General features: G+C 33.7%; 1 protein-coding gene and 1 long non-coding RNA gene across 2 annotated transcripts; both read left to right on the top strand.

The window, feature by feature from the left end:
- Positions 1–343: 343 nt before the first annotated feature.
- On the top strand, positions 344–3,787 carry LOC140179175 (uncharacterized). Its single transcript, XM_072217832.1, has 3 exons — positions 344–2,360; positions 3,431–3,620; positions 3,766–3,787. The coding sequence occupies exons 1-3, from the start codon at positions 344–346 to the stop codon at positions 3,785–3,787; spliced, it is 2,229 nt and encodes a 742-aa protein (XP_072073933.1).
- A 35-nt stretch (positions 3,788–3,822) lies between these two features.
- Positions 3,823–4,861, top strand: LOC140179484 (uncharacterized). Its single transcript, XR_011872964.1, has 3 exons — positions 3,823–3,978; positions 4,148–4,240; positions 4,418–4,861. It is a non-coding gene; the product is annotated as an uncharacterized lncRNA (long non-coding RNA).
- The last annotated feature ends 14,656 nt before the right edge of the window (positions 4,862–19,517 follow it).

Raw genomic sequence — 19,517 nt, 5'->3', positions numbered from 1 at the left:
TCTTTCTCTTTCTCTTTTTTTATAAATTATAATTTTTTTGTCTCTTTCTATCTTGTAGAAAAAAATTAATTTGCATATATACCACTACTTGAGAAGGAAAAGTTCACAAAGCCATTGTTACAGCCACAAAATTATCATTTGGAAGAGGTAATTATAATTTTTTTTATAATTTCTTTTAAAATACTATTTAAGTATTTGTTTGATATCTAATTTGTGCATACAAGAATTTCTTTTTATAGTAGTGCATGCTGATATATACTAGTTAGTTGCCTAGTTAATATGAGAGAGAGAGATTTTTAATGAATAGATTTTTTAAAATTTCTATTTGTAGTTCCTCTTAGTCATGTCAATCGATAAGTCATGGATTGGAAAACCACGAAACACGCATGAGTATAAAGATGGTCTAAACAAGTTTTTGGATTTCGCTTTTGAGCATCGATCTCTCGGGGGTCGTCAGATTAAATGCCCTTGTCCGGTGTGTGGTTTTGGCAAGTGGCAAACAAGAGAGAAAGTTTTTGAACATTTAATAGTCAAGCCATTTCCAGAAAACTACAAAGTTTGGTATTGGCATGGTGAAGAAGCAGTTGGAGTTGGGTCACAAGCTCATCAAACTAGTCATATTGTACAAGATGATTTGACATCTCAACATCCAATGGTAACAATGCTCAATGACGCGTTTGGAGTTACTGGACCTGACTTGAATGAAGATGGATATGGAGATGAAGACAACATAGAAGATGGAGATGAAGATGAAGACAACATAGAAGATGGAGATGGAGACAATGCAGAAAATGTAGAATTTTACAAGTTGTTGGAAGATGGTAGTGACCAATTGTACGAAGGGTGCACAAAGTATTCAAAACTGTCTTTCTTGATTAGTCTGTATCACATAAAGTGCTTATATAGAATAAGCGACAAAGCCATGACCGAAATTCTCAAGTTAATAAAAGATGCTTTTGGAAATGCGAAGATTTCAAATACATTCTATGAGGCCAAGAAAACCATAAACAAACTAGGGCTTAATTATACCAAGATACCTGCTTGCCCTAATGATTGCATGTTATATTGGGGGGAGGATGAAGATTTGCAAGAATGCAAAAGATGCAAGACATCTAAATGGAGCGATGCTAAAAAGAAGAAACCGGCAAAGATCTTGCGATACTTTCCACTAAAACCGAGACTTCAACGATTATTCATGTGTTCTAAGACTGCTCAATCAATGCGATGGCATGCTTCGGCAGAAAAGAAAGATTCGAAGATGAGGCATCCGCGGGATTCTGAAGCTTGGAAGACATTTGATTTACTTCATGATAGGTTTGCTGAAGATCCTCGAAATGTACGTCTTGGTCTTGCAGCTGATGGATTCAACCCCTTTGGAGCTATGCGTACAAACTATAGCGTTTGGCCAGTGGTGCTTATTCCATACAATCGACCTCCATGGGAGTGCATGAAGCCAACATCACTAATCTTGTCAATGATTATTCCCGGAGAGAAAATGCCGGGGAACAACATAGACGTATACTTACAACCTCTTATCAAAGAGTTAAAAGAGTTGTGGCATGATGGTGTTCAAACATTAGATAGGTTCAAGAATGAAATGTTTACATTGCGAGCAGCATTAATGTGGACAATTAGTGATTTTCCAGGCCTTGGTAACTTATCTGGGTGGAACGTACACAGTAAATATGCTTGTCCCACATGTAACTTCAACACTGATTCATATAGATTAAAGCATGGTGGAAAATGGTGTTTTTTGGGGCATCGCCGTTTCTTAGAAAGGGGTCATAAGTTTAGGCTAAGTCGTGCAAAATTTAACGGAAAAATTGAGTTGAGGGATCCCCCAGCAGTACTAACAGGGTCAGAAATATTGGAACAACTTGAAGGCATTAATGTTTCATTTGGGAAGGAACTACAGGCAAGTAAAGGTAAGAGGACTCGGCGAAAAGTTGTTGAAGAAGATGATGAATCGGGGATGTGGAGGAAGAAAAGCATATTTTTTGATCTTCCTTATTGGGAGTCTAACTTATTGCACCACAATCTAGATGTCATGCATATTGAAAAGAATGTTTGCGACAATGTGTTATACACTTTGCTCAATGAGACTGGAAGGTCAAAGGATAATCTCAAAGCTCGTAAGGATCTCAAAGAAATGGGTATAAGGAAAGATTTATGGCCAGATGAAAATGGGAGATATCATCCATCTTTGTTCACAATGTCAAATTCCATGAAAGATGTATTCTTGCGTACTATAAAGAATATTAGAGTACATTTAGTGCAAGTTCCTCCCGAGACAAGTCGACAGCAGCTGCAAGTTCCTCACGAGACAAGTCGGCAGCACCTGCAAGTTCATCCCGAGACAAGTCGGCAGCTTCAAATTCTTCTGAGCATCCATCCGAACCTAAACGTAAACGTGGACGTGAATCTAAACATTATTGGACTATTGATGCCATAGGTATGTATAGATTAACATTAACTAAACTGTATTTTAGGGCTTTATTAAATACTTATTAAATGAATTCATGGATTTTACTATTCATATATATGTGATTGATGATGAGATGTTATAGGCCATGACATAAAACACAATCAAGCTATCTATCTATCTATATATATTAATATATATAATATTATATATCTGTGTGTATTGATTCATGTACCCTATCTTTTGATTTACTTGCTGGAATTCAAAGTGTGTTTCATGGCTTCTCTGCTCCCTTCTGGTGTCTTAATTTGACTATGCTTTAATTGCGATAAAATTTGAACTAAAATCTTATACATATATTGTCCAAATTTCTTGTTGTTGATCAGTCTTAGTGGCTTTCGTTTGTGTATATTAATTATAAAAAATACATTAAAAATTAACTACTAAATTAATCTCTAAAGTAACTACCTTATATTTATAAATAAATATATATTATTTAATTATTTTTAATATATATTTTATATTGATATATATATATATTGCGGTTAGAAAAGTAAAAAATAAAAGTGACTATGGTAATTGGACAAAGGAGGACCCTTTACCAGAAGTGATGTTATATTCATATTCATATTCGGGGTTAATCTGCTTTATTAAATGAGATGTTATATACTTGTTTCCTATATTAGCATATGTGGAATTTTGCTGATGATAAAAATTAGATACTGAACATTATTATTGTATGTACTCATTTATAGCTGGGTTTTGGGATCATGCTTTGCTTTGTTACATGCAACTGGTGATAAATTTTATTATAGCAGAGAAATTATTCAGTCTCCATTTATTTATTTATTATCATATTATATATCACTTTTACAATTTTACAGTTTTTTTTTTAATCTGAAAAGTTATTATTAAGTCAATTCTATAGTGTCTATTATTTAAAAATTATTTATTTTATTCTTTAGTCGCTCATTTACTTATTTATTTATACTCATTTGTCTATTTTAGATGAATACGGAGCTAGTACACGCCTTCATTTATTAGTGAAGGATGTGCATAATTTGCCAGAAGGTTTGCGCATAGTTGTCACTTTTGATAAACATCATGCAGCAATAGGAGAAGCAGCTGGACTCCTTGCAGGAGTTTGTGGGCAATTGGCCACTGATTGTGTAGCATTTCCAATCAGTTTTGAAAAGTGGTCAGACATTCCAAAAAGCTTTTTTGAAAATCAATGGAATATTTTTTTCCTAGTAAGAAGATTACTCAAACTCTAAAGCTTATTTCTTTGCCATTATTTAGTTATATTTGCTGGTTAATATATATTCTTTGTTATAATTTTGAAGGCTCGATTTTGCTTCAAAGTGAGTGATAACTTGGCTAAACGATTTTTGCTCCAATCACTTGGCAAAAAATGGAGGGAACATAGGATAAAGCTTTGGAATGATTTTTATGATCCGAGGTTGAGTAAAACCGAGATCATAAATAATGCACCAGAAGATATTGCTCCTGATCAATGGGCTTTATTTGTAGAATATCGTTTGAAGCCTGAAACTCAGGTAAGCCTTATATGAAGCAGATATTGCTGCTGCCTGCTCTTGGTAATGAACTAGTGATAGCTTCTCATGCAGTAGTGCTGCACTCTTTTGCCCTCTTGAAACCATTATTATTGTTATATGTTGAATGCATGTTTGGTTCTATTTAATTATGTCCAAATTTAACTTGCAGAAACTTTGTAAGAGGAATCAAGAAATTCGGCAAAAACAAATAATTCCTCATACTTCAGGTGCTAAATCAATTGCAAGAAGAAGGGCTGAATTGGTAATCAATTAATGCATGCATATCTAATCTATCTCAAATATAATGCATGCATCATCTCTTAATTTTTCTGCATATCTAATCTATCTCAGATAATAATTAGATGAATGATATATACATGATTGAAGTTAGTAGGCTTCTATTTTTTGATCGAGTCTTTCTACTTTTCTTAAATTTTAGACGGAAGAGACGGGAAAAGAAGTTAGTAGGGTTCAAATGTGGGACATCACTCACAAGAAAACAGATGGAAGTTATGTTAACGAAAAAGCTAAAGAAATAGCGGTAAGACTAAAGTGTAATAAGTAACTTGTTTGTATTTCTTTTTCTTTCTTTTTTATAATATAATACTATTTTTGATTCTTTCTTTTTTTTTTATACATGTAGGAGAAGATTGAAGCACATAGCAGCCAACAACCGATGGAATTAACTCTTAATTCTCCTCTTGATGCTCTTGGAGTAGTTTTTGGGAAAGAGCACCCTGGTCGTGTTCGAGGTTTAGGTATGGGAGCTGTTCCAACAATTGCTTTCAAGAACAACACTACAAGGATTAGTCAAATGAATTTAGGTTCTTCAAATGATGTTGGAACATCATCTACTTGTGGTCCAAATGTGCAAGAAGAGTTGGATACCGTTAAAGCACAATTGCAAGCGCTAGTCTCCTATATTGCTTCTAAGGAAGGAGGTAAAATTCCAATACAATTGGCTGGAATGTTCCCTACTCAACAAGTTTCACAGGTACAAATACAATTATCCTCTTTTTTTTCCTTTTGATGTGAAATAATTGTAAACAGTGGAGAGGATGCTACTAATGCAGGAAACAGTGGATTAATCTCTGCTTGATTAGTAGTGTTGCTGAGTTTGTTATAGCATTCAAGCTCTCGTGTATTTGTTGACAATCCATGTTGAAAGAAGTCATTACTGTAGTCTGATTGAGATAATAATAATAGAAAGATCTTAAGGCTTCATTCTTTGTCGCTGCTATGGTTAACAAGCACATGGGAAAGCTAATTAACAACTAGCACTAGTAGTATTATTAGTAACATTTTATATGTATTTTTTAGATGAATTCAAATTCATAATTATCCACTTATTATTAATATATGCCTTTTTCTTGTATTTCTTGTGCTCATAATAATTATATTTTTGTTGTAGGGATTGGATCAGGAGAGTGAGATTCCATCACCAAAAGAGTTAGGAAGTAGGTCTTCTGGAGCAAGCAACAAGGAAGCATGACCTTGCTTGATATGTTAAGACAATTATAAGTCAGAATTAGTCAATGCTTGTTAAGGATTATTTTGATACTTTGTTTTTTGGATTATGACATTTCAATTATGACTTGGATTATGACTTTTGGATCATGTATGAATTAAAAATCATCTTATGATGTTTGATTTATGGCTATACCTTTTGGTTATTATGAGATTTTTAAGTGAGTTTCGAAAATATCACTTTAAATTAGTGGTTTCAATCTTATTTTAAAAAGCATAAAATTGTCATCATAATTAGGTACAAACGGCGGTTAGAAACCCCCGTTTTAAATGAAAACGATACCATTATACGCTGGTAGAAACGGCGGTTAAAAACTGCCATTTTAAACGAAAATGATGCCATTATATTTTGGTAAAAACGGCGGTTAGAAACTGCCATTTTAAACACATAAGATGCCATTATAACATGGTAAAAATGGCGGTTATCATGGGAAAAACGGCGGTTTCTAACCGCCATTTTAAACGGAAGAGATGCCACAACATCCTGGTAAAAACGGCGGCTGTTCAAAAACCGCCATTTTATGCGGAAATAATGGCGGTTACAAACCGCCATTTTAACCTTCAAAAACCGCCGTATTATCCACAGGTTATTATGGCGGTTTTCTGAAAACCGCCGTAATAACCAGAATGGCGCCCAGAATAACGGCGTTTCTTGGAGGCGCCAGTTTTGGTCATAATGGCGGTTATAACCGCCGTAATTACCCAAAATAACCGCCGTTTTAACCTTTTTTTTTTGTAGTGTCTCATTCTGTGCGGACGCACAGACAGGTAAAGGCTTACTACTTGCAATGTCAACACAGCTTGTGCACGCGCACATCATTAAAGAATTGCAACTTGTGCGGACGCACAGCCCCGTGCGCACGCACAAGTTGGGAAAGGTCGTATGTTGGGAGCGCTAGCACACCCTGTGCGAGTGAACAGACTTTACAAGTTTTAGTATCTGTGCATATGCACACCCCCTGTGCGTACACACACTTTCAAAATCTTCCTGGGCGTGGGCGCGCACACCCCTGTGCGTATGCACACGTCCTGTTTCACAAATTTAAACTTTGTTTTCAGCTATTTGACCTTCCTAACAAAGTTGTAACCTTCTATAACACAATTTTAAGACTTTTGGACTTAATTTTGAGTACGAGAATATGGGAATTAAGCTAAGGGTTTTAGTTGAAGATTATTATGAAAAACTAGAAAATAGAGGTTTAGGTTTCTGGTGTGTTAGGGATGGGTTTGGTGGAGTGAGAAAGAAGAATGGAAATGTTGGATTGACAGTGGTTGAGATGAGTTGAGGACACAGAATGAGATGATGGATCCATGGCATATTGAAAATGTTTTATAAAAATCACTGATATATCATTTGTATATTGAGATTATGAGACGCTATGCGCCTGACAGGGGCTGTGGTTGGATCCCGCCCGTCGAGGTAGCGGCGGCGGCGTAAGGACAGTGGTTTGTCCCGCTTGCGCTTAGATGCGAGGTCGGTGGCAAGAGTATCCCGCTCACATCCCTTTGGATCTATAGAGCGTGCAGGCGCCGGTACCTGGACAGTGATCCGAGCACTATATCTCGGGGGTTCCCATATGAGAATTCTGAAGGGCGACGTCTCCATGGAGATGTGTCGGGTTGGCAGTTGAACCGACAATGTGATATCACAGCCAGTAGGGCAGGCATTCATCATATGCATTTTCTATCTGTTTGTATACTTTGACTACTTGAAATGGCTTGCCTATTTGTATAACTTGCTTATTCGCTATTTGAATTACTTGCCATATATGCTTCTATTTGTGATTACTTGCCTTGTATATACTTGTGATTTCTGCTGAGATTGAGGAGGTTCGGAAGACGGTGGCGATGGGATCGCATGGAGGATCGGTTGGTGAAGGCTATGGGACAGCGGTGTTGGTTAGAATAGAAACCCCCTAAGATAGGTTACCCGGTTTATCTATGTTAAGGTTTATGTTATGCTTAACTATTTTAGTGTGCCTTAAGTTTGAATCTTGTGATGGATATGAAGTATAGGATTGCCTTTGGCATCCCGGGGTCTTATATCCTACATCACTAGGCACTGTTACCATATTGAGAACCTCCGATTCTCATACTATATTTTCTGCTGTGTTTTTCATATGCAGGTTGCGACCCACCTCGGTGAGTTGCTTGGATGGTGACAGAAGCGGAGGAACCTGATACCCTCTTGGAGTCTTTTGTCTATTTTGGTTATACTTCTCTCATCTTTTGTATTTTGTTTTGCCTAGAGGCATGTATTTTGAGAGGATAAAACTTGTATAAGCTCTTTTAAAACTTCAGTTTCTGGTCGTCTGTATATGGCTAGCAGGCTTAAACTCCGTGAGCTGTGGCTAGTTTCTTATGAATATTATATACTTATCTATGTCATCTTATATCTGTTTCTTGTGCCTTTAACGAGTAGTTTCGTTAGTACGTTTTTGCGCTTTTAAAATCCTGCCTTGAGCTATATCTTTCATCGGGCTTCTAGAATATATTATTTCCTTCTATATATAAATATGTATAAGCCTTAGAACTGTCGTAATCTCTGATTAACCTTTGCCTTACGGCTAGAGATAAGGCTTAGGATAATTAGGGTGTTACAATTTTCACCGCAGAACATCTTCATGCATCTTTCTTTCAGACAAAGCTCTCATGAAACCATCCAATTCACCTTCGTTTTCGTCTATCTATCCAAAGTAGTTGCAGGCCGAAGTCTATCAAGGGCAAAGAAAAATATGTTGAGAGACATATTCACTTGAAATAAAACAAAGTGTATAAAGTATATCTCACTTGCGGACAGCGGACGAACCACCTCTCAAGATTCATTACCATTTCTGATTACAGCAACCCAACCCATAGAAGCATCTTCCATTAAACTTCCTATCATACACTCGCTTTGAAACTAAACTTTTAGATACACTACAACTCCCATTCAAAACTAGGGTAAAGAGTCTCTTCCTTGATATTCGAATGTCTGCGAAGATTCTTTTTAAGCTAAGCTTTTTATTGAGATTAATTTTTGAAAAAAGTTTTAAAATTTGAGAGATTTTGGGTTTAGAATTTTTTTTATAACGGTCACACACAGTTCATCATGCCACACAAAATCACTCTCTAAGCCATATAATGCCTTAATATTTAATATATCATATGGAAAAGGGTAACTAATAGAGTCAAGACTAACGATTGAATAGTTTCAACACACAAGCCATTATTGATGGGTGGGTATAACTTTAATTTACATCAAACTAGTGCATTGCATGGGCATGGCACAAAAATAATGAAAAAATGTTAGATATATCATACATGTTAATTAAACCTGAAAGGCATAGAATTAGTATTCAATAAACTTAAATAATGAAAAACTATTAACTAATATATATAAATATATATAATATATAATAATTAATTTTTAGAATACATAAAATATTTCTATAATAATTTGATTTACGTAATTTTACAATAGTAGATAGACTATTAAAAATAAAAAATACTAAGATATTATGTTCTTTTTAAACGTATCTTACATTGCCCTCAGCCAATTTATTCTTGCTTTGAGCTCCAAGCATTTAGTTTCAAAATTTGTAACCAGAATTTCATTATTAAATACAAAAGGATAAATTTTATCGTGATGTAAACTATCCCTTCATTTTCAAAATTTTCAACAATGGAATGATCAATCTGTATATCAAAAATATATTAGAAGAATAAGTCTTCCAACTATTAGATAAGGTGTAGTATTCAAATCAACTAAGAAAAGAAAAATCCAATTCTACTTTCAGAGCCGGTTCAGTCTCGTGATAATCTCCTAGTGTTCATGCCCTTCATGCACACCTCATCATTTTGTCTCTAAAATCGTTAACATTAAGCACCTCGTTTTGATCGACATTATGTTATTTTCCTTAGTAAATCACGTTTTCGTAGCATCCAACTCATTCATTTTCCTTTCAGAACTTGTTCAGTCCCAATCTTTTTTAATTTGGCTCTGAATTTTCTATCACATTTGGCCACAACACATAAATCCTGGAATATATGCCTGAGGCTAATTATTTTGTTCTTCAAAAACCGCATCTCCCAGTTTATATGTTCCTTGGCTTTTATGAGTTTATCCATTCAGTTATATTCTTGTTATCTAACACCAGCTTCAAATCGTCAATTTTGGCATGTACAACATTTACCAATAAATTTGCAGTATACCTTCATTAGCTTTTTTTGGTACCATTTTTTCCATCATGCACACCACTTTACCTTTTACTTTAGACTATTTATCTTCATTGACATGATCCTTTTAACATCTAATAGTGCAAAATATTCAAATCAAAACATGAAGCAACATGCTATTTCATTGAAACCATCTATAATAATTATTGTAGGGAACTAAAAATGAAAAGTGCAAAGACAAAAAAAGTAAAATAAAGAAGGAAAATTTTATTTTGTATGCCATAAAAAATACTAAATAATGGAAAGGAAAAGAAATCAAAATTGAGTTAACAATAATAAAGAAATTGAGTTTTAAGCTTATATCAGTTGTAAAATTTCGATGGCCATACTAACTTCTAAAACTCTTTTTCATCTATAGGAATCACTACATACTTCAAATTCACGGGTGGTCAGGGACGGACCCAAGCATTGAAGGAGGGGGCATTGCCCCCACTAGGTTTAAGAAAAAAAATAATTCTATATAAATTAATATATTTATTTTAATGTAATTTATTTTTGTCCCACAAAAATTTATAAAATTTTGTTTTGATATTCATATTAAAAATAATTTTTTTTTATTAAATTTAACGTATAACAATATTTATTTTGTTAAATTTGATTTAATATCAAAATTAAAAATAAGTAAATAAATTAACTCAATAAAAAAAGTAACAAACAGTGATAATATAATTTTTTAAATTCAATCAACTCGTTAATTACCAAACTAAATTTCTGTTTTTTAAATATAAATAAAATTATCAGTATTTGTTTTGTCTTAAAAAATTAGTTAAGATAAGAAAAAATAGTATTTATCTATTAATTGATATCCTTTATTTTAAAATGATATAATATTTTTTAATTTTATCTTTTAAATAATCTTACTTGTAATAACTATTTTAAATTAAAAAGTATCTTATGTTATAAATATTATAAAAAATATACTTTCTAATGGTAATTAATATTTGAAAGTTATAATGAGTAGTAAAACAATTGTTTAAAAGTATGAAAGTTAATTTTGATATATTAAAATATGTATATTTTTTTACATAGTTATTTGATTATATTTATTCTTTTAGATAATTATTTACGTGATGAATGTAAAAGATATTTTTGAATTACAATACATAATTAAATAGATGTATAAATAATCTAATAGTATATCAAAATTAAATTAAAAATATATAAAAAAAATTAATTATTTCAAAAAGAAAGAGAGAAAAATAATTATAAATTAAATTTTTATTACTTGATATAAACATATTTTTCATATATAGGTTTATTTTCTTATGGTATTTATATATAATTATAGTTTTAAATTATAAATGCTAGTGTATTAATAGGTGCTAACGTGTCAATTGATTCAGTCTTTTATTATTAAATGTATATAAAAATACATAAAAAATTAGTTATGATGACAAATTATTTATAATTTAATTAAAATGTTTTAAGTTTAAATTTTAAAATAAAAACATATTTTTTTATAAATTATATATATTAAATAGTATTTTAAGAATGAAAGTATTCACTAACTCTTTTTAAATTTTATATCTCTATTATATTTTTAATATAATTAACAATATTCAACAAAATTTATTTTAAGATATATATTTTTGCCCCCAATCTTAAAATTTTTTGGGTCCGTCACTGCGGGTGGTGCCTTAGTTGAACAAAGCATACAACCAATCATTACACTAACATAAAAAATTAAAATAAAATAAAACAACAATTATTATAAGATAAAGATACATTACTTAGAATTAATCCTATTTTTTATTTTTTGAGTACAATTCAAAATATACATATTCCAAAATTATCAAAACTAAACTCAAACTCAACTACGTCCATAGTTTAAATTTGTCTAAAAATCCGGATGCTAAGCAATCTCAAATGTTTTAGCCAATGAATCAAATAATAATAAGAAAATATGAAAATAGAAAAAAAAATAAAAATAAGAGTGATGGCTTAAAAGATTCTACAGTAGCTTGCTGAAAGGAGAAAAAGAAAATGTTAGAACCAAGAATGATATAAAGTACCGTTCAAATTGCAATAAATCTAGAAAAAGCAAAAGAAATAAAAATATCAAATTTAGAAAATAAATAGTTGAATGCCTGAATCATATGTATTTAGCTAATGGTTGTAGCAAACAAAATTATGTAACAAACACAAGCCAAATTAAGAACAAATTAAAAAAAATCATATGCTATATATATATATATAGCAAATGAGATTCAGAACAGATAAAAAGTAACAAAGCAGATTCAAGAGTAACAAAAAATATATTAATAACAAAGAATTAATCTTTTGGAAAGAAAAAGATACTTTCATAAAATAGAATCGTTGGTCGGAATATAAAATGGAAAAGTAGTAACATATAACAAATGATACCTGATGTAATAGAGATATATAAATCAACCATCGAAATCAAGCAGTAATAACCCCAACTTGTGGCAGAATCATCAGCACCTTTCAAAAATTTGGGGAAAACCGAATTAAAAGAAAAGAGAAAAGGCTAAAAACCTAAGAGTAATGCTAAAACTGTATTTGGATGAAACACTTTTAATATTCAAGCTCAACAAAAATGAGTAGCATACTAAAAAGTACGTTTTAATTTCAACAACGTTTTTAAATTTTTGCCAAAGTTGCATAGACATCATAGCATATACCAATTAATTTACTATATTATATATAGAAAACATACCACACTTTCATGCGTGTGCAGAATGGGAATGTAGTATTGGACAATGAAACAGATAAAAAGGGAATGGTAGATTATGCATGGGATGTGAATGAATTATTGTAACCAAGTTAAATACTGCATTTTGACATTTATTTTCATGTAGCTCACTAGTCTCAAATTCTCATGGTTTTGGAATTTTAATGACTAACATTAGTTTTGAAGGTGGAATCACCAAAAAACGCCATTTAGATAAAGAAAAAATTGGTAAAATTGTGTGTTGATACAAAATTAGTTATAGTAATTTCCTAAATTACATTACATAGAGAGCATTTTGAAAGCGAGCCATCCCAAAAATATTCATTTTTAAATGAAGTTTAACATGGTAAACCAAATAGGCATACAGATGAAGTACCTCAAACATCAATTTATATGAAGTTTCTTTAAATTCCTACAGCCAATAGGTATACCACATATAGTACTATCCCCAATGTTTGAGTAATCTATCTGTTGAAGAGTTTATAGGAACCTGCATCCTTCTCCATTCTGAAGAAGACCAACATCAATAATTCTCTGATAGTAAAGTAATGCTAACTCAATAAGACCTCTGCCAATAGAAAGCGAAGCTTAGCACCACAAACGAAAAATAAACAGAGAAACACACATAGCAAGTAATGAAAAACTTGACCAAATGTGAATATAAAGAGGCCAAACATGTGTCCCATGCTTCCTTACGTTGTTTATTTATTGAATGGTTAATTCATTTCTTATTTTACATACATACTGGCAAGATCTTCCAATGGATTCTATCCCCAAAGCTTGAATGTTTTGACATCCATTGACTTCAAGATGTATAAGTTCCTTGCATTCAGTAGCAATTGCTTCCAAACCCTTGTGACTTAGTATTAGATTCTTTGACTTCTTGCATCCATTACCAATGCAAACAAACCCCTGAAATTAACCATTATTCAAAGAAAGGAGATTACTAACTAAATAAGGAAAAAAATGATAGAATTCTTGGCAGAATCTAAAATTTAACAATTGGAGATATAAGGAAAGCTTGCGCAATAATTGCATGCAACACTTAAGGGTCATGCAAATAGAGCTAAATAAACAATATAGCTAAGCTTATCTCACTAAATGTGCTTGAACAGTATCAATTATCAAAGCAGTATCAACATTATAAATATTAAATCATATAATGATTAGTTACATGATAATAGTTGAAAGACACAAAGCATCATATGGTACATGCAATATGGTTAATAATTTAATAAAAAATAGCCGCATTCATTTACATATATGGTGCATACTTTCTAATTTACAATCTTTGGGATCTGATCATTCTTGCTTATAGTTTCATTCTTGATTATTTGGTTAAAAAAAACCAGAAAAGTTATTGTCTCCACTTCCTTTATATTTTCCATTAGAGTAATAACTAAGAATGCAAGTCAGAACATAGGATAGTAAAGGTACATTCCAAAATTCTAAAGGGAAATGGTATATTAGCAATACAAAATTTATGTCAAAGAGCATATATCTTGTAATGATGATAGTAATGACTGCATATTAGTTTTTTGTTTTCCTGCAGCTCATCTCTTTATCTGAACATCCATACAATCAGTGAGGTTCTCTGCCAAATCAAAATCAAGTCGCACCAAGAAAATTATCATCAACTACAAACCTAATCAATTAGTGAGACTTTAAGTAATAAATTGTAAAACTCGAAAAAATAGTATACGATTATTTCATAAAAACACGTATCGGTGTTAATATTAGTTGTACCGACTTAAGTCTGTCTAGTACTGTATGTAAGGAGATTAAAACTAAAGAGATGGCAAGAAAAAGATTTAGAATATACCCCTGGACTCTTATCTTAAAGGGTTTGGCCAAAATAGGGCCAAAAGACCAAAAATCACCAAATGGGCCCATGTTGGGCCCAAATCTCGGTGTAGTTACGGAGATTTTGTGGAAGCTTGGTTTGGCCAGAAAGTGAAAGATTCAAGGGTTAGAACCGCCGTAAAAAAGGTATGGGTTTTAGTTTTGAGTATATATTATGTAAAGCTATGTGAAAATCTAGGTTAATTACCTTAAGATAGGATTGAATGGAAATAGGGGTTGTTATGATTAATTGGTTGTGATTTGTGAGTTGAAATTGTTGTTGAGTTATGCAAATGTTCATATGTGATTGAAATTGAGTTAATGAGAGTGAGTTGGATAATTAGTTGTTTGAATGATTGGGGATTGATAATTGGGTACTTAGAATGTTTAGATATGGTATTTGAGTGATTTTGAACCAAATTAAATTGAGAAGTTATGAAATTGCACTTATGTAGATTTTGGATAATTTAGTGATTTTGTCTAACTTCGATGTGTCATAACTTGGAGCTTGGAGTTTGGCATTCAATGAAATTTATCTTAAATTAAAGGTAATGATGAGATATTTAAAATGGTATAAGGAGGGAAGAAAATGGATTTTTGTAGCAAAAGTTATCGACATTTGAAAACTGGTATTAAAATCTGATATTTGAGATGTTGCAGAAAAACCAAAATTTCGACGTGTGTGCACACACACTACTCAGAACAGGTGCATGAACTTATGCGTACGCACGATGGTTTATGTACGCACACCAAGGGAGTTTTGCAAGTTGTGCGTACGTACGTGGTGATGCGTACGCACAAGCTGGGAAGTTGCTTCTAATCAGTGTGTATACACAAGGGAGATGCGTACGCACAGGTCCTGTTTTCTCCAAAAATCTATGCTTTTGACAGTTTGACTTTTCTAGCAAGCTTGAAACCCTTGTAACCCCAATATAAGGTCCGATAACTAGCTTTTAGACTCTGGAATGAGTATGAGTGAATTAAACGGAATGAAATTGATTAAGGACCTCAGTGTGGACAGATTGTGATCTGATTGGCAGAATTGGGCAAGGTTCGGGTGTTATCCCACTTGCGTGTAGATTTGATAAATTCTTTGACATACTCCATGGATACGGTGTGATGTAATTCTTTGATATACTTCATGGACGCGATGTGATGTGATTATTTGGACACACTCTATGGATGCGGTGTGATGTAAGGCAACGATGGTGGTTAAAGCACGCTTGCATGTTCTGGGCAAGGACGGTTGGTGTTATCCCGCTTGCTTGTGGAACCTATGGATAAGGACGGTTGGTTAATCCCGCTTACCCGAGTCGGGTCTGGCAACATAACCGACGCTTGAGCTCATGACCAGTAGGACAGGCATGCATCATGTGCATCTATGTGTAATTGCTTAAGTATGCATTTTGTGTTTGGTTTGTGGTGCACGAAATTATTATTACACTTTTCACAACTCCGCACAACTAACCAGCAAGTGCACTGGGTCATCTAAGTAATACCTTACGTGAGTAAGAATCGATCCCACGGAGATTGTCGGCTTGAAGCAAGCTATGGTTATCTTGTAAATCTTAGTCAGGAGATTAATGATAAGAATGGTTTTGTTTATGAAAAGTAAATAACATGAAATAAATGGTACTTGTGATTCAGTAATGAGGAATAGGTTGGAGGTTCCAAAGATGCTCTGTCGTCTGAATCTCTGCTTTTCTACTGTCTTCTTCTCCAAACACGCATGGCTTCCTTCAATGGCAAGCGGTATGTTGGTGGATCACCGTTGTCAATGGTTACCATCCGTTCTCTCGGATGAAAAATACCAGGAACGGTTTTTGTATGGCTAATCAACTGTCGGATCTCTCGTCTCGGATGAAAAATACCAGGTACAGTTACCGCACGGCTAATCATTTGTCGGTTCTCACTTGTGTCGGAATAGGATCTCTCTATCCTTTTGCACACTGTCACTGCGCCAAACATTTGTGAGTTTGAAGTTCGTAGCAGTCACCCCGTTCCAGATCCTACTCAGAATACCACAGACAAGGTTTAGACTTTTCGGATATCAGGAATGCTGCTAATTAGTTCTAGCCTCTACCACGAAGGTTCTAATCCCACAGACTCGGTCCGTGGATTAGAGACCCAAGAGATATGCACTCAAGCTGTCGCCCAATGACTATGTTGAGCTCAGGTAGAATGGGAGTGGTTGTCAAGCACGTGTTCATAAGTTTGAGAATCATGATGAGTGTCACGGATCATCATATTCTCTATATTGAAGTACGAGTGAGTATCTTAGAACAGAATCAAGCGTGATTGAATAGAAAACAATAGTAATTGCATTAATCCATTGAGACACAGCAGAGCTCCTCACCCCTACCTATGGAGTTTAGAGACTCATGCCGTAGAAAATACAATACGATATGTAAAATGTTATGAGTTACAAAATGAATCTCTAAAAGTAGTTTTTATACTAAACTAGTAACTTAGGTTTACAGAAAATGAGTAACTAAGTGCAGATAGTGCAAAAATCCACTTCCGGGGCCCACTTGGTGAGTGTTTGGGCTGAGCTTTAAAGCTTTCACGTGAATAGGCCATTCTTGGAGTTAAACGCCAGCTTGGGTGCCAGTTTGGGCGTTTAACTCCAGTTCTGGTGCCAGTTCTGGCGTTTTACGCTAGAAAAGGGTCTCTGGCTGGCGTTTAACGCCAGTTTGGGCCATCAAATCCCGGGCAAAGTATGGACTATTATATATTTCTGGAAAGCCCAAGATGTCTACTTTCTAACACAGGAGGGTCAGAATCCAATAGCATCTGCAATCCTTTCTCAGCCTCTGAATTAGATTTTTGCTCAGATCTCTCAATTTCAGCCAGAAAATACCTGAAATTATAGAAAAATACACAAACTCATAGTAAAGTCCAGAAATGTGATTTTTGCATAAAAACTAATAAAAATATAATAAAAAGTAACTAAAACATACTAAAAACTACCTAAAAACAATGCCAAAAAGGGTATAAATTATCCGCTCATCAAAACACCAAACTTAAATTGTTGCTTGTCCCCAAGCAACTAAAAATAAAATAGGATAAAAAGAAGAGAAAATACAATAAATTTCAAAATATCAATGAAGCTTAGTTCCAATTAGATGAGCGGGACTAGTAGCTTTTTGCTTCTGAACAATTTTGGCATCTCACTTTATCCTTTGAAGTTCAGAATGATTGGCATCCATAGGAACTCGGGATTCAGATAGTGTTATTGATTCTCCTAGTTCAGTATGTTGATTCTTGAACACAGCTACTTTATGAGTCTTGGCCGTGACCCTAAGCATTTTGTTTTCCAGTATTACCACCGGATACATAAATGTCACAGACACATAACTGGGTGAACCTTTTCAGATTGTGACTTAGCTTTGCTAGAGTCCCCAGTTAGAGGTGCCTAGAGTTCTTAAGCACACTCTTTTGCTTGGGATCACGACTTTAACCACTCAGTCTCAAGCTTTTCACTTGACACCTTCACGCCACAAGCACATGGTTAGGGATAGCTTGATTTAGCCGCTTAGGCCAGGATTTTATTCCTTTGGGCCCTCTTATCCATTAATGCTCAAAGTCTTGGATCCTTTTTACCCTTGCCTTTTAGTTTAAAAGGTTATTGGCTTTTTGCTCTTGCCTTTTGGTTTAAAGAGCTATTGGCTTTTTCTGCTTGCTTTTTCTTTTTCTTTATTTTTTGCCATTTTTTTTGCAAGCTTTGTGTTTTTCTCTGCTTTTTCTTGCTTCAAGAATCAATTATGATTTTTCAGATTATCAATAACATTTCTCTATTTTCATTACTCTTTCAAGAGCCAACAATTTTAACATTCATAAACTTCACTATAAAAAATATGCACTGTTCAAGCATTCATTCAGAAAACAAGAAGTATTGTCACCACATCAAAATAATTAAACTAATTTCAAGATAAATTTCGGAATTATGCACTTCTTGTTCTTTTGCAAATAAAAACATTTTTCTTTTAAGAAAGGTGAGAGATTCATGGAATCATTCATAGCTTTAATACATAGACAATAAACACTACTGATCATGTAATAAAGACAAAACATAGACAGAACATAAAGCATAAAAAATGAAAAACAGAAAAATAAGAACAAGGAAATTAAAGAACGGGTCCACCTTAGTGACGGCGGCTAGTTCTTCCTCTTGAAGATCCAATGGAGTGCTTGAGCTCCTCAATATCTCTTCCTTGCCTTTGTTGCTCTTCCTTCATGGCTCTTTTTGAGGTCCATGAGTGGCTCTCTTGTTTGCTCCATCCTCTTTCTAGTGATGGGCTTTTGAGATAAATCTCTCCAACTCCCATGACTCGGAGTTGGAAGCAACTGCCTTCCCTTTCCTCTTCCTAGAGGTTTCTCCGGCCTTAGGTGTCATTAATGGTTATGGAAAAATAAAAAGCAAAGCTTTTTCCACACCAAACTTAGAAGGTTTGCTCGTCCTCGAGCAAAATAAGATAGAAGGGAGTAGAAGAAGAATGATGCAATTAATTTTGAAAACTTATTACTGTATGCAAGAAAAAATTAAAAAGAGTTGATAAGAATTTGAAAAGATATGTAAGTTTTGAAAATGTTTTGGAAGGGATTGAAAAGAATTAAAAAGAGAATTAAAAAGAATTGGAAAGATTATTAATATTTGAAAATAGAAATTGAAAGATGAACATTTAAAATATGTTTGATGCAAAAAAAATTATGAATTAAAACATGAAAAATTGAAAAAAAATCGAATTGGAAATAAAATTACCTCCCTTGTGTCATCCTGGCGTTAAACGCCCAGAATGCTATCCATTCTGGCGTTTAACGCCCACTTGACTGCCTCTTTGGGCGTTTAATGCCCAGCCAGATACCCTGGCTGGCGTTAAACGCCAGGATTCCTTCTTTACTGGGCATTTTTTTGAATGCCCAGAATGCTGCCATTTATGGCGTTAAACGCCCAGAATGCTGCCTGCATGGGCGTTAAACGCCCATTCTGCTATCCTTACTGGCGTTTAAACGCCAATAAGCCTGTCCTCCAGGGTGTGCTATTTTTGATGCTATTTTTTATTCCGCTTTAATTCTGCAGCTATTTTTATGACTCCACATGATCATCAACCTAAAGAAAACATAAACTAACAATGGAAAACGAAATGAAAAAGTAATTAACATAGATAAATAAGATTGGGTTGCTTCCCAATAAGCGCTTCTTTAATGTCAATAGCTTGACAGTACTGAGCTTTAATCTAGTCTCAGTCTTGAGCATTCT

This window comes from Arachis hypogaea, chromosome 15 (genome assembly GCF_003086295.3).
Source record: "Arachis hypogaea cultivar Tifrunner chromosome 15, arahy.Tifrunner.gnm2.J5K5, whole genome shotgun sequence".
In the NCBI taxonomy this organism is placed as follows: domain Eukaryota; kingdom Viridiplantae; phylum Streptophyta; class Magnoliopsida; order Fabales; family Fabaceae; genus Arachis; species Arachis hypogaea.
This window is presented reverse-complemented; position numbering and strand designations above follow the sequence as displayed.

Coding starts and splice junctions, on each gene's coding strand:
- LOC140179175 (XM_072217832.1), top strand. CDS start 344: ATGTCAATCGATAAGTCATGGATTGGAAAACCACGAAACACGCATGAG. Junction 2,361..3,430: donor GCAAGTTCATCCCGAGACAA/GTCGGCAGCTTC, acceptor TGTCTATTTTAG/ATGAATACGGAGCTAGTACA. Junction 3,621..3,765: donor CCAATCAGTTTTGAAAAGTG/GTCAGACATTCC, acceptor ATAATTTTGAAG/GCTCGATTTTGCTTCAAAGT.